This window comes from Protomyctophum parallelum (genome assembly GCF_964188405.1).
Source record: "Protomyctophum parallelum genome assembly, chromosome: 14".
Taxonomy (NCBI): domain Eukaryota; kingdom Metazoa; phylum Chordata; class Actinopteri; order Myctophiformes; family Myctophidae; genus Protomyctophum; species Protomyctophum parallelum.
In genome coordinates, this window is record NC_139709.1 from 27830335 (window position 1) to 27848276 (window position 17942).

The 17942-nt window shown below is 41.7% G+C and overlaps 1 protein-coding gene across 1 annotated transcript; it reads right to left on the reverse strand.

Annotated features, from left to right (window-relative positions):
* Positions 1 to 2189: 2189 nt before the first annotated feature.
* Positions 2190 to 8887, reverse strand: LOC310870346 (aquaporin-4-like). Its single transcript, XM_083781530.1, has 5 exons — positions 8724 to 8887; positions 6852 to 7269; positions 6558 to 6722; positions 5533 to 5613; positions 2190 to 3563 (listed from the first exon to the last, which is right to left on the reverse strand). Exons 1-5 carry the CDS (start codon positions 8771 to 8773, stop codon positions 3288 to 3290), a joined length of 990 nt encoding a protein of 329 aa, XP_083637656.1. The 5' UTR covers positions 8774 to 8887; the 3' UTR covers positions 2190 to 3287.
* Positions 8888 to 17942: the final 9055 nt, after the last annotated feature.

A 17942-nucleotide genomic window follows, 5' to 3' on the forward strand; every position in this document is an offset into this window, starting at 1 on the left:
GGAAAGTAGGCTTTCTATTGACACAACCCGTGTTTGTATTGGTGAGTAGGTCAAACGTTCGTGAGATTTCTATTCCACTAAAGAGGAGAGGCTGGTCTGATTTCGATTTGAGATTTAACCCCGTTTGCCCCATACTCCCATAGCCTTACTGGAGGGCAGAAATTCGCAGAATCGTATCAGGAAGGGTATGAATCAGAGCTAAACTAGGCCTAGTCTTTAGTGGATTTATTTGATACAATTAAGCGATGGAATAATTATAATAATTATACATTTAGTTATAATTATAACTAAATGTCTTTAGTAAAGAAGTCAAATGTAAATAAACATTAAAATAGTAAAACGTGACAAATGTATTTGTCTGTACTTGGTGACTTTAGGTTTGGTTCTACATCTACAGGTGTCATCTGTCATTCTCTGATGAATGTATCTAAACAAGTCTTAGTGCTTTTTCTGGTTTCATCCACGTAGCAGTTTTTATTGACCTGTATTTTAGTTGAAATGTACCCATTCTACATTTTGTGAATACAATTTTCAATCAATCAACCAATCAATCATTATCAACCTCTTATGTGGTACTCATTTGAAACACGTGGTAATTGATTGTCCTATCTGTGTCGTTTTACCTCTGAGCACAGATGTCTGCTTCAAGACTTTTCTCCCTCTCCTTTGAGCACTTTCTATTTGAGCTGCATGTTAGTGTTTTTGTAGTTTTGAAGGAAAAAACGACTTTTGCATTATTGATATTCCTTGTATTCCCCCCTTCACCCCCTCTCTTATTACACAGTGTAAGAGTTTTGATAGGCAACTTTGGAATACCGACACCTTGGAGTAAAACTAAAAGATAGAATGGTAACCATAGATGGATGGTACAGTAACATCATGACTGTGATGTAACATCTCTACTGTACAAGGCTCGCTGGTGCCCTCCCCTGGACAAAGTGGAATTAGGGCAAAATGATAAAATAAACAACTATTACTCTTTGGCCAGTAGGTGATGCTGTTGTCACACAGTCTGATTGTGGTTGGTGAACTGGTGGTTATACTACACACACACGCAGGGCTTCTCGGACTATAAAGTAGGCCTATAATTGCTAATTGACGAAACGTCTGATTTATACGTTTTATGTGTCAGCACCGGTTTTTCTATAATATGCCCATGCATGCTATACTCATTGCAAGGATTGTGCAATTTGATTAGACATTTTGGGGGATTTAATGCATTAACTTATACAACACACGCACGCACGCACGCACGCACGCACGCACGCACACACACACACACACACACACACACACACACACACACACACACACACACACACACACACACACACACACACACACACACACACACACACACACACACACACACACACACACACACACACACACACACACACACACACACACACACACACACACACAAGCTACATAGAAATGTCTATTTGTATGTCTCTAAATGTTTTGATGAATTGAACAATGTGGACCCTGTTGTAAACAAGTGTAATGCTTAATTGGGTCGTCCACTCACAGTTAACAGTCTTTGTATTGAGTTTGTGCTTAAAATGTACTGTAAATTCTACAAACTGTTAATAAATATTTCAATCAATCACACACACACACACACACACACACACACACACACACACACACACACACACACACACACACACACACACACACACACACACACACACACACACACACACACACACACACACACACACACACACACACACACTATGTATACCATATACTGTAGAGTAGACGCTAAGACACCAGTAGTAAATGGCAGCATTTTCCTCTTCATTACAGAACTGTACTGCGATTGTACCAAGGGAATAAGTGTGGCTCTAATAAATCACCTCTATCCCATTTCCATGAGACAAAGTGATGCTATTTTCTGTGCTTTGGGAATGAGATTACATACTGTAAAGCTGCTCTCCAACTTAAGTCTGAAAGGGCACAGACACACATCATGTACAGTTATGTGGCCTTGGGGAGAACAAATAGAAAGACATTGATGATACTATTGATCATTGATCCTTGTTTTTCTCCCTCTCCTCTTGATTAAGTTGTACCACAAACATGGGGGGGACGGGGGGACGGACGGACGGACGGACGGACGGACGCACACACCTTTAAGTACTCCTTACATTATTATTATGTACATTATTTAATATACAGGATTTTTTAATATTGGCCACCAGCTTCTGTTTGCGTCACTGAATCATCAAGGGCCCTTAATAATGACCTTGTTATTAGAATAAAAAACAGCTTTATTTTTTTGCAATCCACACATAAATACTTCTTCCAATACTTCACACACTAGTTTGTGATGCTAACATTGAATCTATGGAATACAGGTTGGGGTGGATGGGGGAGTATAGGGAGGAAAGCCAAGCTCCCTTCATTCACAGATCAGAGGTCATTCAAATACATTAACAGAGAAGGTTTATGAAAACAGTAAACAAAACAAAAAAAGAAATAAGTTACAAGAGCAAATTTTCTCTTCTTCAAAAGAAATCTAATAAAAACCAACACAAAGAGCAAAACAACAAGGAATCACAATAACATCGAATACCAAAAAAAAGAAACTCCTTTAAAAGATAAAGAAGGCAATGTAGAAAGTTATTTGCTCAATAAATTGATTTGTTTCCCTGAATGGTGCGCTGCTCTGAGAATGTAGAATAATACAGGCGAGATAAGGCTGTCTAATAAGTGGAGCTGTCCCGCGTAGCATGAGACCTGTAATGTGCTTAACGATCAGAGAGAAGATCTCTCATGTTATTACAATATATACCACATGCACACAACGTCTGACACTAATCCAAAAATAACAAGGCTGCATTTTCACCTTCACTCCTCAAATTCAGCGTGATGACCTTCCATAATTGGATGACCCCGCAGCCTGCACACATATCTCCCCTGGAAACAATTTAAAAACTGGATGCCGTTCTATACAAGGAAGTTGTTCAGCGCAGTTGTTTAAGCATTCCGGGGCCTGAACAATATGATTAGCGAGACGAACGATTTTTGAGCATACATTTAACAGCTGGACTACATTACGTTGGATTAGTTCCACAATGCTGTAGTGGTTCAAGCCTGATGAAAAAAAAAGATACCGGAAATGGTATGAACCTTTAGACAGGGACATAAATCCCATCCTCAATTTAGGGAAGAGTCTTTGGAAAGGACAGGGACCGATGCACAGCTCCATATTGGGCAATTAAAGTGTCCCTCCGCTTGCCTTACAGGTTGGTCTCCATCTCCAGTGCACGCGATAGTCATACGGAGGACAGCACGTCTCCCGAGGAGTCTCGGAACAATGGATCCTTCTTCTCTGCCTTCTCCAGGTCGATGGAGTTGATGGTCCCCGGCTTGATGGCGATGCCGTCCGTCTCCCCCAGATACACACCGTGGTCCACTTCCCTGTACTTCCCAGACGGGTCCTTCTGGAACACCTGCTTGAGTATCTCCTTCAGCTCGGGGTCAGGGCAGTACAGGTACTCGTAGAGAGCTGCGGCCAGGATGCCACCCAGAATGGGCCCCACCCAGTACACCTGCAGTAGAACATGGGACACCGTGACATACAGGCAGGCAGTGGTGGGAAAAAGTACTCAATTGTTCTACTTAAGTAAAAGTATCAATACTGCCATGTAGAACTAAGGCCTCACTCACACCTTTACAACAGACTGATATGCTTGTAATATGAGATGTATAGCTGATGCAAGCTCGCAATGCATTTCCAATGGGAGTCACATGGTTTGACACAACATTTGTGTTGTATGAGGGAGAGGGGGGCAGTCGAAACACAGCCGAAAGCCATACAATAGCTTGTAGTCCAAAATCAAACCATGTGACTTCCATTGGAAATGCATTGGGGCGGCCATGACACTTACATCTTGCTTACATCTAGCATGCATCAATGTTGTATGCTAGATCGAAAGGTGTGAGTGAGGCCTAACCCATTGGAAGAAAAAGTCCGGAATTCAAAATGTACTTGAGTAAAAGTACAAAAGTATCGGCATCAAAATGTACTTAAAGTACCAAAAGTACTCACTATGCAGAATGTCCCATAGCAGATCTACAAGCTCACAATGCGTCGCATCGCGACACATTGTGAGCTTGTAGATCGGCGATTTTCAAATGGCCGAAATGTATGTACAGTATATGTAGTATTGGAAATCGGAAATACTCCAGTAAAGTACAAAATTGTAATTAAGTACAGTACTTAAGTAAATGTACTCAGTTACTTTCCACCACTGCATACAGGTTAGATAATGCTGCACTAACATCTCTAACCAAAACTGTCTGGCTCTACTTTTACAGGTAGGGGAAAATCGTCAGAAAAGGACAGCAATCTGCAGTATAAAATCAGACAATTAAAATAATAAAATGTATATATACAAAGCTAATTGTGAAAATCATTGTACTGAACTGGCCATCTGCTATTGACTGGTTCTGGTGCCAGGTGATGTCATTATCTGTCATATAGATGGTATCAGTTGGTCCTGAAACCAGCCAACAAGCTCTTCACCATTAGATGTCAGCCTTCACACACATTTGGGTTAGGGGGGGTTTGTTACTCTTTAAAAGCCAGGCTGTTCTGAGGCTGAGGGTGCTGTCATGCATTTGATACTGAAAAAAAGACCATCTGTATAGTCACAGAACTGCTCCCAATTATACTAAATTCTCTCACACACACACTCACTAACACCATGCCATGACACCATGCCGACTGCAAAGAGCTCAGTAAATGTAACTGCCTGGATAAGGAATTCAGTGCAAACAAATGCAATTCACCGTGTTATCTAACACCTCATTATCTAGTTGGAAGAGCAAAAAATCTCTTACTGTTAGTAGCCCAAACTCTGGTGCTTGTTTTATGTGATGATAAATTCATGAATTCAAGGGATATTCACAACTCTGCCACACATAGCACAGTAGCTTTTTGTGTGTAGTTAAGGCCTGTTCATATAACTAGTATGAGGAGGGGAACATGTCCTTGAATGATGGTGTCATTAGATCTGTTTTTTGCTGCTCTGGCACCGTGATGATAAGCCTGATTTATAGGTGACACGTTCTGAGACTTCAGCATGCGACACCGTCATACGACGGAATATAAACTAAGGAATTTGGTATGATGTGACCTTACCAGGTTTCAGTTTGACATACTAGCCTCCATCAGGATATATTACTATCATCATTAGTTTTAGTACCACAAGGTTTAGTTACTACTTTTTAACAGTACTGGACCATGTGTATGAACTGTATAACACAAGTCCCTCACCCATGTGACCTGAGCTAATATCCAACACTGAAATGTTAAGTGTCCTTCATACAAAAGTGCCACACAGTGACAACACTATAAAACTGACCTAGGTTCAAAAGAGGATCAAATAGTCAAAAGAGTCAATACTGTGAACCATGCAGCAAAATCTTCAGTGTTAGTTAAACCCTAATCATGTAAAAATGTAAACTTATCAAGAGTGAGGATTTTGCAGTCTATGAGTTCAAGGTCTCTCTTACCCAGTGGTTCTCAAAGTTAAACATGACGACCGCCGGTCCAAAGGAGCGAGCAGGGTTCATGCTGGCTCCTGTATAAGGGATCTACAATACAAAAGAATAAGCTGTTCATTATTTACGTTTTATTTAAATTAAAACATGAAACTAATAGTATATCAGAACTGGCAATTAAACGTTAGCATACGGTAACATTCCGAGTGTTAATTTAACTCAGGAGTCTGTACTGCAGGCATGCTTATAATTGTCATGATGTACATGTACATCATGACAATTATAAGCATGCATTACAAAGACCAACTGAACAGTACAAGATGTAACAATCATTTCCCTGTGCATTAATTTTCTCTGCATGGCTCGGGCAATTCCTGAGAGACTGGTTGCCATGGAATAGCAGTCTCCAATAAGGGTGTGTAAGTGAGTGGGGCACACCAGTGGAAGGCAGCACTAATATAATGGCCCAGTGAATTATTTTGTAAATAATTTACAATATCTGACTGACAGACACATAGGCTATGATGTCCAAATAGACTCTATTTGGACATTATATTTGGAACCGCTCGTGGTGCAATAAATTGATAGGACGTGATAAGGCACAACATCTTTGCAATGCACTGGGTAGGATGAACGCAGTTCTATATGCATTCTTTAAATGTTCTGTTTTTACTCTTACCATTACTCTTTAGCCTTTGGGGAAGAAAATGCGGTCTGCAAATCCATATTAACTTTCACAGCAATATGGTTATTATTATTGTATATAAGGCTTACAAGTTCCAGTTCTTAAAGTATCCATTGATTATGTGCTGGGCTGGCCCGCCATCTAATGGCTTAGAAAGAAGTTGGCCGATGGCCAAACTTACTTGCTGACCCCTGGTGTACACTATCAGACATAATAGAAAACAGCTTGTAGAAATACAGCCCATAATTGGAATCTGCAATACACTAATCCTTACCATTTGTTTTAATAGCTTTACTTGAGAACCTGCTATTTCCAATGTGACCCTAAATCACCTTGCTGACAGTATACTCACCGCAAACAGGTGCCCGATGGTTACGGCAAAGCCAATGGCCAGGCCGGCAGAGCCGTGGAGGTCAGTGCGTTTGGGATCACAGGTGGCAAACACGGTGAAGACCAATTCGAATGTGATGAGGAGCTCCACCACGAGGGCATGGCCAACGTTGATCTTTGGGTTTACCTTGAGGAGAAGGTAAAAAGCAGCAAAACGACTTTGCATAAAGAACATAATATAGGCATATAGCAATTCTTATTAATGCCACAGGACACAATTGTAATTACAATACTATTGGACCACGTCCTTCCTCACCAGTGTGACGCCCAAGGCCCCTCTGAGGGCAGCAGGTGTGACCATGTACAGAATGCCAGCTCCGGTGATGGCTCCCAGGCACTGCGCTGCCACGTAGAACACCGACTTGGCCAGGCTCATCTTCCTGGTCACGACCATGGCCGCTGTGACCGCGGGGTTTATGTGTCCGCCGCTGATGTGCCCGAAGCTTTGCACCATGGTGGCAATGCACAGGCCAAAGCACAGCGAGATGAGGACCAGGTCAGCGGAGGGTGGATTCTCTGACCCCGCCGCCCAGTTGACGGTGGAGCCCAAGCTGAGCAGGACGAAGATTAGAGTGGCCAGGTATTCTCCAGACACGGCCCTCCAAAAGTCCTTGGTCCAGATCCCCTTAAATGCCACCATTATGCTCTGACAGTTGCACAAGGACAGGCAGCTCCTGGCGAAACGAATAACGAGCATAATGATTAGCCTAGTTATGTATGCCTGGTGTGTATGTGGCTGGAAATGTACTGAACTCTATCAGAATAATTGCTCCTGGGCACAACATTTATAACTCCACCAGGGATTTGAGCCAGTGACTTTCCATCACAAAGTGCCAGGCAGGCAGGCAGGCAGGCAGGCAGGCAGGCAGGCAGGCAGGCAGGCAGGCAGAGCATTCGTTCAACATGGTGGGATGGTAGCTAATGTGTGTCATTTTGCAATCTGAGATATATTATTTTGCGTTCGCTCGCCCACTCACTCACCCGCTCACTCGCTCGAAAAGAAAAGGTCGTTACTTCTGATCATCATCATCATTAGTAGAATGACCAAGATAATCACATTGGCATCCAATAAACGGCCTGATTAACTGTCCTCTTCTTCTTGAATATTGTTGAACATTAACTACAGAGCCCATCACTGAACTGGGTCTGGCCAATCTCCTGGCCAGGAGATGAGACTACATTGGACTGCACTGAAGTGAAAGTACCAACAGTCCAACACCAAATTTACACATTTGTAAATTTGGTTACATGTACACCACAATGTAGTACATGTAACCATATTGTATTGCTGTATTGTAACTGATGTTATACCAACATGTATAAAGGATAGGCATGAATTTAAGCTTCAGCCTATGCCTTTTCAATCAACCAGAAATACATTGGATTACAGTGTGCAATGTTGGAAATAAACATGTATTCAAAAAGGCACTTCAGTAAAAATAATAATAAAAATCAAAAGTAGGCTATTAGCAACAAAATAGTATGTGTAGTACCAAACACCAAGTACTCAATACTCATTATTATGCATAATGACCCATTTCACAATAATATTATTGGATTCTATTTTAGTGACATGTGCTAATCACTTTGTTGCTCTGATAAAGGTTAAGTGCTGTATGTTTAATTACTGCACAATAGGCTACTTTAATTAGTTTATGTGCTGCTGGATTAATCTATAATAATCTAGGCTATTATAATTCATCAGTTAATGTATATGCTATGATTTGCATTATCTAAATCTGTATCAAAGCTGTCAAACAATTGTGGCTAAGTATAACATATTTGCCTCTGAGATGTAATAGACACTATGATGATTTGAATGTGTAGTGTCATAGTGGATAGAAGATAATAGAAAAATATAATTATGGAAATTTTGAAATAATCAAGAGACTTCAATATTGTAGGCTACTTGAGTTACACTCTTTAAACTGAGTTACTCTCCACTCTCCTAGTATAAGAGTCGACTCACCTAAAGCAATTACATGCACTCCCACTGTTAGTCCCAGATACATTCATAATATAAATCCAGGTGAGTCAATTAACAAGTCAAGATGGAATAATAACACACTGCAGTGACTGCACTCCTGTCAGCACAGCACAAAAGTTTTATCACCCTCTCAGTACTTACAGGCAAGCAGCAGTGGTCTGTGACTGTCGGAGAGTGGAGAATCTGCACATTGTAAATCCCGGGATCGCATCCAGACGCTTTATTAAGTTACTAACCGGGACCTCATCATCCCCATGGATTTAATGGGTTTGCCTAGGAGGAGGAGTCGAGTGCAGGGGCTGCTGCCTAGCCTGCTGCTGAGCAACAGGTTCCACTCCTGCACACTTCTTGACTCGCACAGAGAGAGAGAGAGAGAGAGAGAGAGAGAGAGAGAGAGAGAGAGAGAGAGAGAGAGAGAGAGAGAGAGAGATCAGTGCATGCCTGGTTTATGAACGGACAACATCAGCTCAGCATTCAGCAACTTATCTAGTTATTCAAACATCAATTTAACTAACTAACTAACTAAACGTTATAGCCTACTACACAAAATGACTATGGTAGCCTATATATTAGATTTTAAAAAGAGAGAAAGATGAAAGATCACAAGAGAGGGTCAAGCAAAGGCTAGCCCGAGATGACATTGCAAAATAGGCAACTACAACTTAAGGACATTAAGGATCATGGTTTAATAAAGCACTGTCGGTTTAATCAACTATACAAATAAACAATGTGCTAGTTGTTGTTATTATTATTAGGCATATTATTATACCATATTATAGCTTGATTACATTCCTATTACTGAATTTTATCAAGTTCAGGCTGTGTACTCATTTCCAGCCCAGCACACATAAAAAGATAATATGTGGAAAGATAAACATCTTGAGTAGGATATGACGTGATTTACTGGTACAGCTTACTGGTTTCCTCCTAAATTCTATAGCCTACAATATATCCTTCAATTTTGGCATACTTCATGTGCCCCTTAAAATATGGACCGTGGACTGATAAGAGCTGGCCCACATGCCCTCTACACTTCATGCCCTCTACTACTGCTACTACAAGTACAAACATGGACAAACATAAATACAAGGCATACACAGTGACTCTATTTCAAGTTCACCAGAATATTCCATCAGTTTGCTCAGTCAACCCCCTGAGACATCTCTAGTCACATTTCTTGAGCCATTACCTGATTTGAAGGGAATGATTTCCTGCATACACAATCAGATCCATTCTGTACACTTAGTGTCTCTCAATTCAATTAAAACACTCTGGGGAAGAGGATGTGGGAGGGGAGATTTCAAAGGGGTTTGGTTCTCATTAAGGTGCGCAAATCCTCCATCTGTGCATGGCACGGATTGATACACTTTAAAATTGTACATTGTGTTCATTTCACTGGTTATAATCAAACTTCCACAAACAACTATCTGACAACTTACTGAAACAACATGAGAGTGCTAATTGAAGTAATATCAAGTAAATGTTATTTATGTAGCATATTTCATATTTCAACATAAATTGATGTGCTTCACAAACAAATGATATAAAAAGTTAAACACGTGCAAACTACAGTAATCCCTCCCTTGCATATACAATAAAGCAAATATATAGCATATATATATAGCCTTTTCTGTGGACTATATAAACAAACAAGTCAATGGATGTCCCCTTTTTGTTTTAGCCATGGTGAATGTCACTCTGCACACTACAGAACAGTCTTCCACAACTGATGTTGGTATTTAGCTAAATCAGCTAACAAATGTTCAGAATATGAAATTAGAAATGTATCTGTGCTGTATTATGAACATGACTGTATAAGGGAATAAATAAGTTAGTTTAATTAATACATACAACTTTAAAACAGACTTGGAAAGTAAATTTCTAGATATTACTAGCCAATGGCATAGACCTTTCACCTTTGCGGTTTTCTATGCTGTTCATTGTTTGCAATAAATGGCTACTGTGTCTGATTTATGAAGAGTGAAAGAGCAATGACACACTCGTAGCTCTGATGTGAAAACCAACATTTTCACAGTGTTGTCCGTAATTTATTCTAGATTACATTCTTATCGTGACAAATTGTGACAAAGACAACAACATGAGCACTAGACAGTGTAGTGTGCAATACCTAAAAGCATGTGCTCTAAAGTATGTGGCCAGACTCTGAAAGGACATGCCAATGAAACCGTGGACAGGTTGAATGGTTTTACCAAGGTTCACATGTGTGGGTTAATAATAAGTGAAACAGATCGTTTAATGTCCTTCACGCTGCTTTAGGCTACCGTAATAATACTGTTCAGAATGAAGCAATAGTCTTTGGGTCACTACACAATGCACAAGGAGAAGAGAATGTGAGGCAACGTTGTTTAGTTTAGTTGAGTCAATGCGGACTGAGCTTTCCTTACTTCCTGTTTGTTCGAAGGAAGGTCGTTCGTTTATTCGTCCCTTTCTTTCTTTCTTTCTTGGGAGTCTCTCTGTGTGGGTCTCTCCATCATGTTGATAACAGAAGACACATCCAGGCTGTCTCCTGCTGGTTGTGGGGAGAGAGTCAATCAGCCATGAGGCAGTGATGATAATGGTGAAGCAGTGGACCTCCGCCCCACACACACACACACACACACACACACACACACACACACACACACACACACACACACACACACACACACACACACACACACACACACACACACACACACACACACACACACACACACACACACACACACACACACACACACACACACACACACACACACACACGCACATATGTACAGTATGTATGTATGTTCTTCATGGTCCTGGAATCAGCAGAAGGAGTGAGGCTACAGAAATACATTAAAGTGGGGTGCCCTCTGGCCAAATGGTCCAGGCGCATTCCACATATAGGCTTTGGCCTGACAGCGCGCCATGTGTTCGAGTCCCGTTCATGAGAATCCAGGAGATGTTTTTTTTTGGGGGGCGGGTGGGGGGTGGGGGACTCCCCAAGCGGGGTGTCTGGGTCCCGGGGGGGGGGGGGGGGGGGGGGGTAGAGTGGATGTAATTTCCTGTGCTCTGGTGAATTTTGGGAGTTTGATACTTTTATCAGGCTTGCTTTAATTACTAGCATTGAACTAGCAAAAAGTAAGCCTACATAAATTGATTTGATGATGAGTGGAAGCAATGTAACACCCATCTTTAATAACAACCATTCATTATTTAAGTTAACATCTCTGTATGATTGCATGCACTGCCCAGACCCCCCCCCCCCCCCAAGTGGGGAGTCTGGGGGTCCTCCCACAGAAACCTTTATCATAGTAAGTTCCTGTGTTCTGGTGAATTTTGAGACTCTTAAACCAAACCCACTAGAGATCCAGGAGAACTGACAATGTAAGAGTCCTGCAGGAGATGTGGAGAGACTCCAGCCTGATGACCTAGACTGCATAAGTGCATCCACCTTTGCTGCGTATCTCTCCCCATTTACTGTCATACTACTGTCCTATGAATAAAGTCATAAAAGACCCAAAACAAAAAAAAGCATGTATTTCCCTTTTATAGTGCCACCAATTTTTGAAGAGGGTGTTCCTTGTCCTATACTGGGAGTGTGCATGCAAAGTTTCACACCGATCGGTCCAACAGTGCCGGAGATGAGCTGTTCGTGGCCAGACGGATGTAACAGACGGATGGAGGGACTCACAGGAGACAAAACATAACCCCTCGCCTTCGGCCGTTCCGGCCTCCTGGAAGGGATAAGAAATGTAAATACATTGTAGGAAAGGTTAAAAAAACAACAACAACAGGATATTTCCTTGCAGTTGCAACCCTTAAAATGGGTCAGGGTCTTGAGAAACACTACTGTATCTGTTGTGGCAGCTCAAAACGTTTAGAGTAACTTACTTGAACGCTAGCGAAACCGAGTGTTATTATCATACGAGTCAAACATCTGAGGGGCAGTTTCCTCAGAGATGTCTTCACTTTCAAGGACTCTTGGCTAGTCATCAAATAATTTAGAAACACAACAAGAAAGCAAATAGCAAATAGCAAATAGCAAATCAAACATTGGCAGCCTGGCTTCATGTAATGTATAAAAATCACACCTGTGTGAAGTAAGTGGTGCAACTCCGTGTGGGCGTCCCCGGGGGGTCCCCGAAACTTCCAGACCCACAGGAACACGCTCAGGGTGCCGGCCCGGTTCCGGCAAGCCGCCCACATCCGAAACGGCAGAGAAATGACAGAGTTACCGTGTGGGGGTCCCCGGGGGGTCCCCGGAACGCGCCCAGGGGGTCGGGCCAGTTCCGGCGAGCCGCCCTGTGTCCGAAACGGTTGAGAAATAACAGAGTTACCGTGTGGGGGTCCCTAGTGGGTCCCTCTACTGTACTGTACTGTCACACCCGAAATCATCACAGTTAATATGTGTGTGTGTGCTGCGCAACAGTGACACTTGGTTGTGAAAACCAACCAAACGCTATTTTCGTGCTCGGACAGACCCAGCCACCCAGCCACCCAGCCACCCACACACAGACACACAAAGCTCCTTAAGAAGTGGTTGCACCAAAGATTTGGTGACTGACTATACACACAATAGTTTTATTTACAATGGTAAATATTACCACAAGGCAATATCCCGATATAATGAAGTTAAATCAGCATAATATATGAATGTGAATATTAATTAACTACATAAATGGTTATAAAACATTTACCCATCGTTAGCTCTTTCCTGCATCCTATTTCTTCAGTGCCTTCAGGCAACACACAGTCTAGAGGAGATCCTCTGTTGTCAATTAAAAGTGTTAATTTCTCATATTTGCATGGGAATACTTTACAGTGCAGTCAATTCAGCTTTGTCGCACGGTTTGATTTGAAATACATCTTCCACATGTTGGTTGTTTAGTTTCAAATTCAACTATGAAAATAGATAATGTGCATACAAATGTGATGTAAGTTAACTTATGATTTGGGATTTATTCTTGTTTTTATTTTGTGGAACCTGATCTGAGCTTTGGGCTGGTTCAGGGTTACAGTAGTGTACAGTAATGTATTGTGTAATGATGTTGACACGTTACACTCTTATAATTTTGACAATATTATCAGTTATTGAAGTGATAAGCCTGGTGATATGATATGCTATAAAGCTGTATTTGTTATAATCACTGCTCATAATATTAACCACTTTGGCCCTATTAAAAAATAAATAAAAAATAGCCAATAAGCCAATCTACAAGCTCACAATGTGTGTTGTGAGCTTGTAGATCTGTAGTTACCGGACTCTTTATTTTTAGTAAAAATAATAATAATAGTAGAAATATGATGCCAGGCTTAAAGTGGCTAAGTTGTAAGGAGTCAAAACATAAAATTATCATAACAAAATATCAGGCCGCACACATCTAGACCCTGCCGTGACCTTGTGGAATCACCAAAGATCAACAACACAGACCGACTCTGATCACAAATGTGTTATGCATGAGTAACACTACCATGCTTGGTTGGATACAAGCTACGCCTTTTGAAAGCGTTGCACCATGCCAAGTTTTCCACATGCCACAGTGAAGTCCACCCCCAGAACTATTATGTAATTTATATAGGCTTGACATGAGGTCAAAACACTGGGCTCATCTTAAAGGACAGGACATGAAAGGGAGCCTCAAGTTTGACGCTTATTGAAGAAAATGATGCCGTCCATTGTGAGAGCTGAGTTTGGCGATCATTATTTGACATACACATGAAGATCGGTTATTAATTGTCAGAGCTGGTCATCGTGCCATTCCACATGGGGACACATGTAAGAATGCTTTGGTTATGCGCTCATGCTTACACACGAACGAACGCACGCACGGACCCACAAATGCTCTTTGTCTCTGCCTCTCTCTGCCTCACCCTCTGCCTCTCTCTTTCAGAATAAATTGGAAGACCCTGGACCTTGAGATTAGTGTGCTTTCGACAAAGATAACTTGACAAGATCCCAATGTTTTCAGGTGTGAGAAGAGGCCACATTCCATGCAGGCTTCATTACTTCTCTTCACTCGTCCAGAGAGTTTGAAGTTTGACGTCATGAAGCCTTGCTTTCCTATTTGAAGAGAATAATGTTTTATTCCAAATATGCTTTGAAGAGAATTCCAGAAATTCATCATTCATTCATACCCACAGACAATGACCAGAACTCTAAATAGAAGCTGAAATAAAAGGTATCATATCACATATCTCAGAAATGCAGCATTTCTTTATTATTCTTTTTATTTATTACATTTTATTTAGAAATTGCATGCTTAGACAATAGACAGCACTGCAGTCATGACATGCAGTTCCAAACGTCCATTTAGAACTAGTGATACTATTTAGTGCTACTAAAGAGTGATACTGTACTATTACTACAGCATGGAACCTCAGCCCATTTAAAGTTCTTGAATTAGACATAGAGGCCTCGTGTGGTGGGTAGAATCCCACCATTGTTAGAATAAAATCAAATTTTCTTAATTTGCCATCCCTCTCTCTCTCTCCCGCACGCGCTCGTGCACACACACACACACACACACACACACACACACACACACACACACACACACACACACACACACACACACACACACACACACACACACACACACACACACACACACACACACACATAAAACATTGCAGGGAGTTGGATACGTCAACATGTCATGACTTTATTCCAGTCCATTTGAGAACTTAGCTGCAGCCATCGTCCTGGAATAGCCAGTGTCACCAAGCATGCACCATTTTGTTCTCAAGATTACACAGTGACCAGCCACCCAGTGAACTCAGGCCATAAATATCTCTCTGTTCAGGTAACTAAGCAGTAGAGTGATTCTGTTTACATCTTTCAATGCATTAGCAGGGACACATCGCTAAGTGAAGTGTTCTGTGAGAGCCGGCTTATACAGCCAATTAATTACCCTACACGAACCCCTGGCATCCCTGTTCTGGGGGCAGAAAAGGCATGGACTTAGTATGGAGCCCTGGGGGACTCTGGTCAACTAAAGTATATAGTGTGGTTTCCGCAAGAAACACATGTGCGTAGTGTGAATGACCAACACTCACACTTAACACCGTTGAAGTGCCCTCGAACAAGGCATTGAACCCCCAGCCGCTACAGAGGAGCTGCTCAATGGAAAACAGTATAAGACCATTGGCCAAAGGGTGGTGCAATAGCACTCATTTGAAAGGGCAAACTTTGAACAGGCATAGCTCATGACCGTTTGACCGTCAGCAATAAAACGTTGGCATACACATATGCGTCTCCTCATGCCGAACAACTTTTGTGCGTAAGGTGAATGACCAACTCTCACCCTATGTGCCCTCAAGCAAGGCATTGAACTGCTCGAGAGAAGCTGCTCAATGGCCAACAGTAGCCTATAAGGCCGTGGCTAGTGAAAAAGAGCATTCGTGCTCAGCAAACCTCCCATTGGAAAAAACGAAGGAATAAAAAGAAAATGACTAAGAAGAAACAAATAGCACTGTGTGTATTGTGACGGCCCCCTGGGCTTTAAATTCATGGAGTCTGTCCTGTCTGAGAGGCATGCCTGCTTTAATTATAGACATAAAAAAGTAGACGCCTTTTCCGGCTCTGGGGCGCGTGTCAAAATTGAAGGCACAATGTTCCCGAGGTTCCTTGCGAAGCGTGCGTAACATAAGTCCCGGAAAAGACACGCTGTGATTGGGCAGTAGTCACTTGAGTGACAGCGAGAGACATGGAGGAGTCGCATGAGTGACGTCACTTGGGCAGCGACGCAGCGTGCCTTCAACAAAATGCCTTCAGCACTTCCGCTTGACTTCCTGCCTTCAATGGAGCTCAAATGAACTGCAGCAGCCAGTGAGGCATCTATTTTTTTGTTTATTTTTTAATATCTATCTATAACCAATCCTATTGCAGTGCTGGACTGGAGGGCGAAGCCAGAGGCAATCTGCGGAAGGGGAGACAAACTCTTCTCCCTTCTGGCTCCAAAACTGTGGAATGCACTTCCCGTTGCAGTCAGAACTGCAGCATCACTCCCAATCTATAGTCTGAAATCATGGCCAATAGCTCTTACCCTACCCCCTTAGATAGCACTTTTGTAGACTTAAATAGCATTTGTTACAGACTTATAGCATGTTATGTAGACAGCACTATAATTGTATTGTATGTAGTCATAGCACTTCATAGTACATAGTACATATGTATAGCACTAGAATTTCACTCTCATCCCAGAGTTACGTTGCCACGCACTATGGGAAGAAGGAAATTGCGGGAGTTGACTCCACATGTAGTAACGGATGGGTTATTAGTTATTATTATTATGTGTCCATTAGTGTAGTGTAGTGTAGTCAACACGTTATGGCTCATACACACTGCCCGGAATTTGCTCCGATTATGCTGTCGGGAAGCATTTTTGGCGCTGGCCGACAAAACCCCTGATCTGACGTTAAGCGGTGCCCAAAAGTTATAGATCACAAAGGCTTTGCAGGTAGAGCACATGACATGGCCCTAAAAATATATATAATTTTAATATAAAAAACTATTTTTGCATCTGCCGCTTGAGATGACCTGAGATGACTTGATTGATTGACATAAAAAAGGGCCTGTCAGCTCAAACACACAATGCAATAGTTGTTGTTGCGTACAATCATCAGTAGCAAAGTCAAATACCAAAAATAAAAACCCTACCATTTCCATTTTCCCCCCTCTATTTCCCATTCCATGTGCGTTTGTCTTATAGTTTCTCTGGCCTCTGTACTACTGCCACCTACCGTCCGTTCATTGTATTACACAGTGGGTGAAAAAAACACACCCCTTAAGACTAAATGCGACCAATCAGAGGTGTGGCTTCCAGAGGTACCTTTGACATGACATTTTGTGTGTGTGTGTGTGTGTGTGTGTGTGTGTGTGTGTGTGTGTGTGTGTGTTTCGATGTGCAGGGCGTTGCTGAAAATGAGCACCTGTGCTCAGCTACTTCCCTGGGTAAAAAAAGAAAAAAAAAGAAAGGTACCTTTCAAAACCTATAGAAGTCAGCCTGGTACAGACGAAGGGGACACCACTGTATGTAGCCTCAATTACATTTTGTAACTATTTTCTGCAATGGGATTATAGTTTTATTTGGTGGGTATATGAGCTGGTTGTTTTGAAAGTAGCTCTGAAGTAAAAAAAAGTGTGGGCAGCCCTGGTATAGATGAATATATATATATATATATATATATATATATATATTGTGTGCGCACGTGCGCGTGTGGAGAAAGACAGTATAGATAGTATAGTATATATGTAGTTTCATTATATAGATATTCCACCATTACGTTCTTAGCTTTGCTTTTTATATATGCTTTTTGTTCTTGCTTAATGTAAATCGCTCTGGATTAAGAGCGTCTGCTAAATGCCTAAATTGT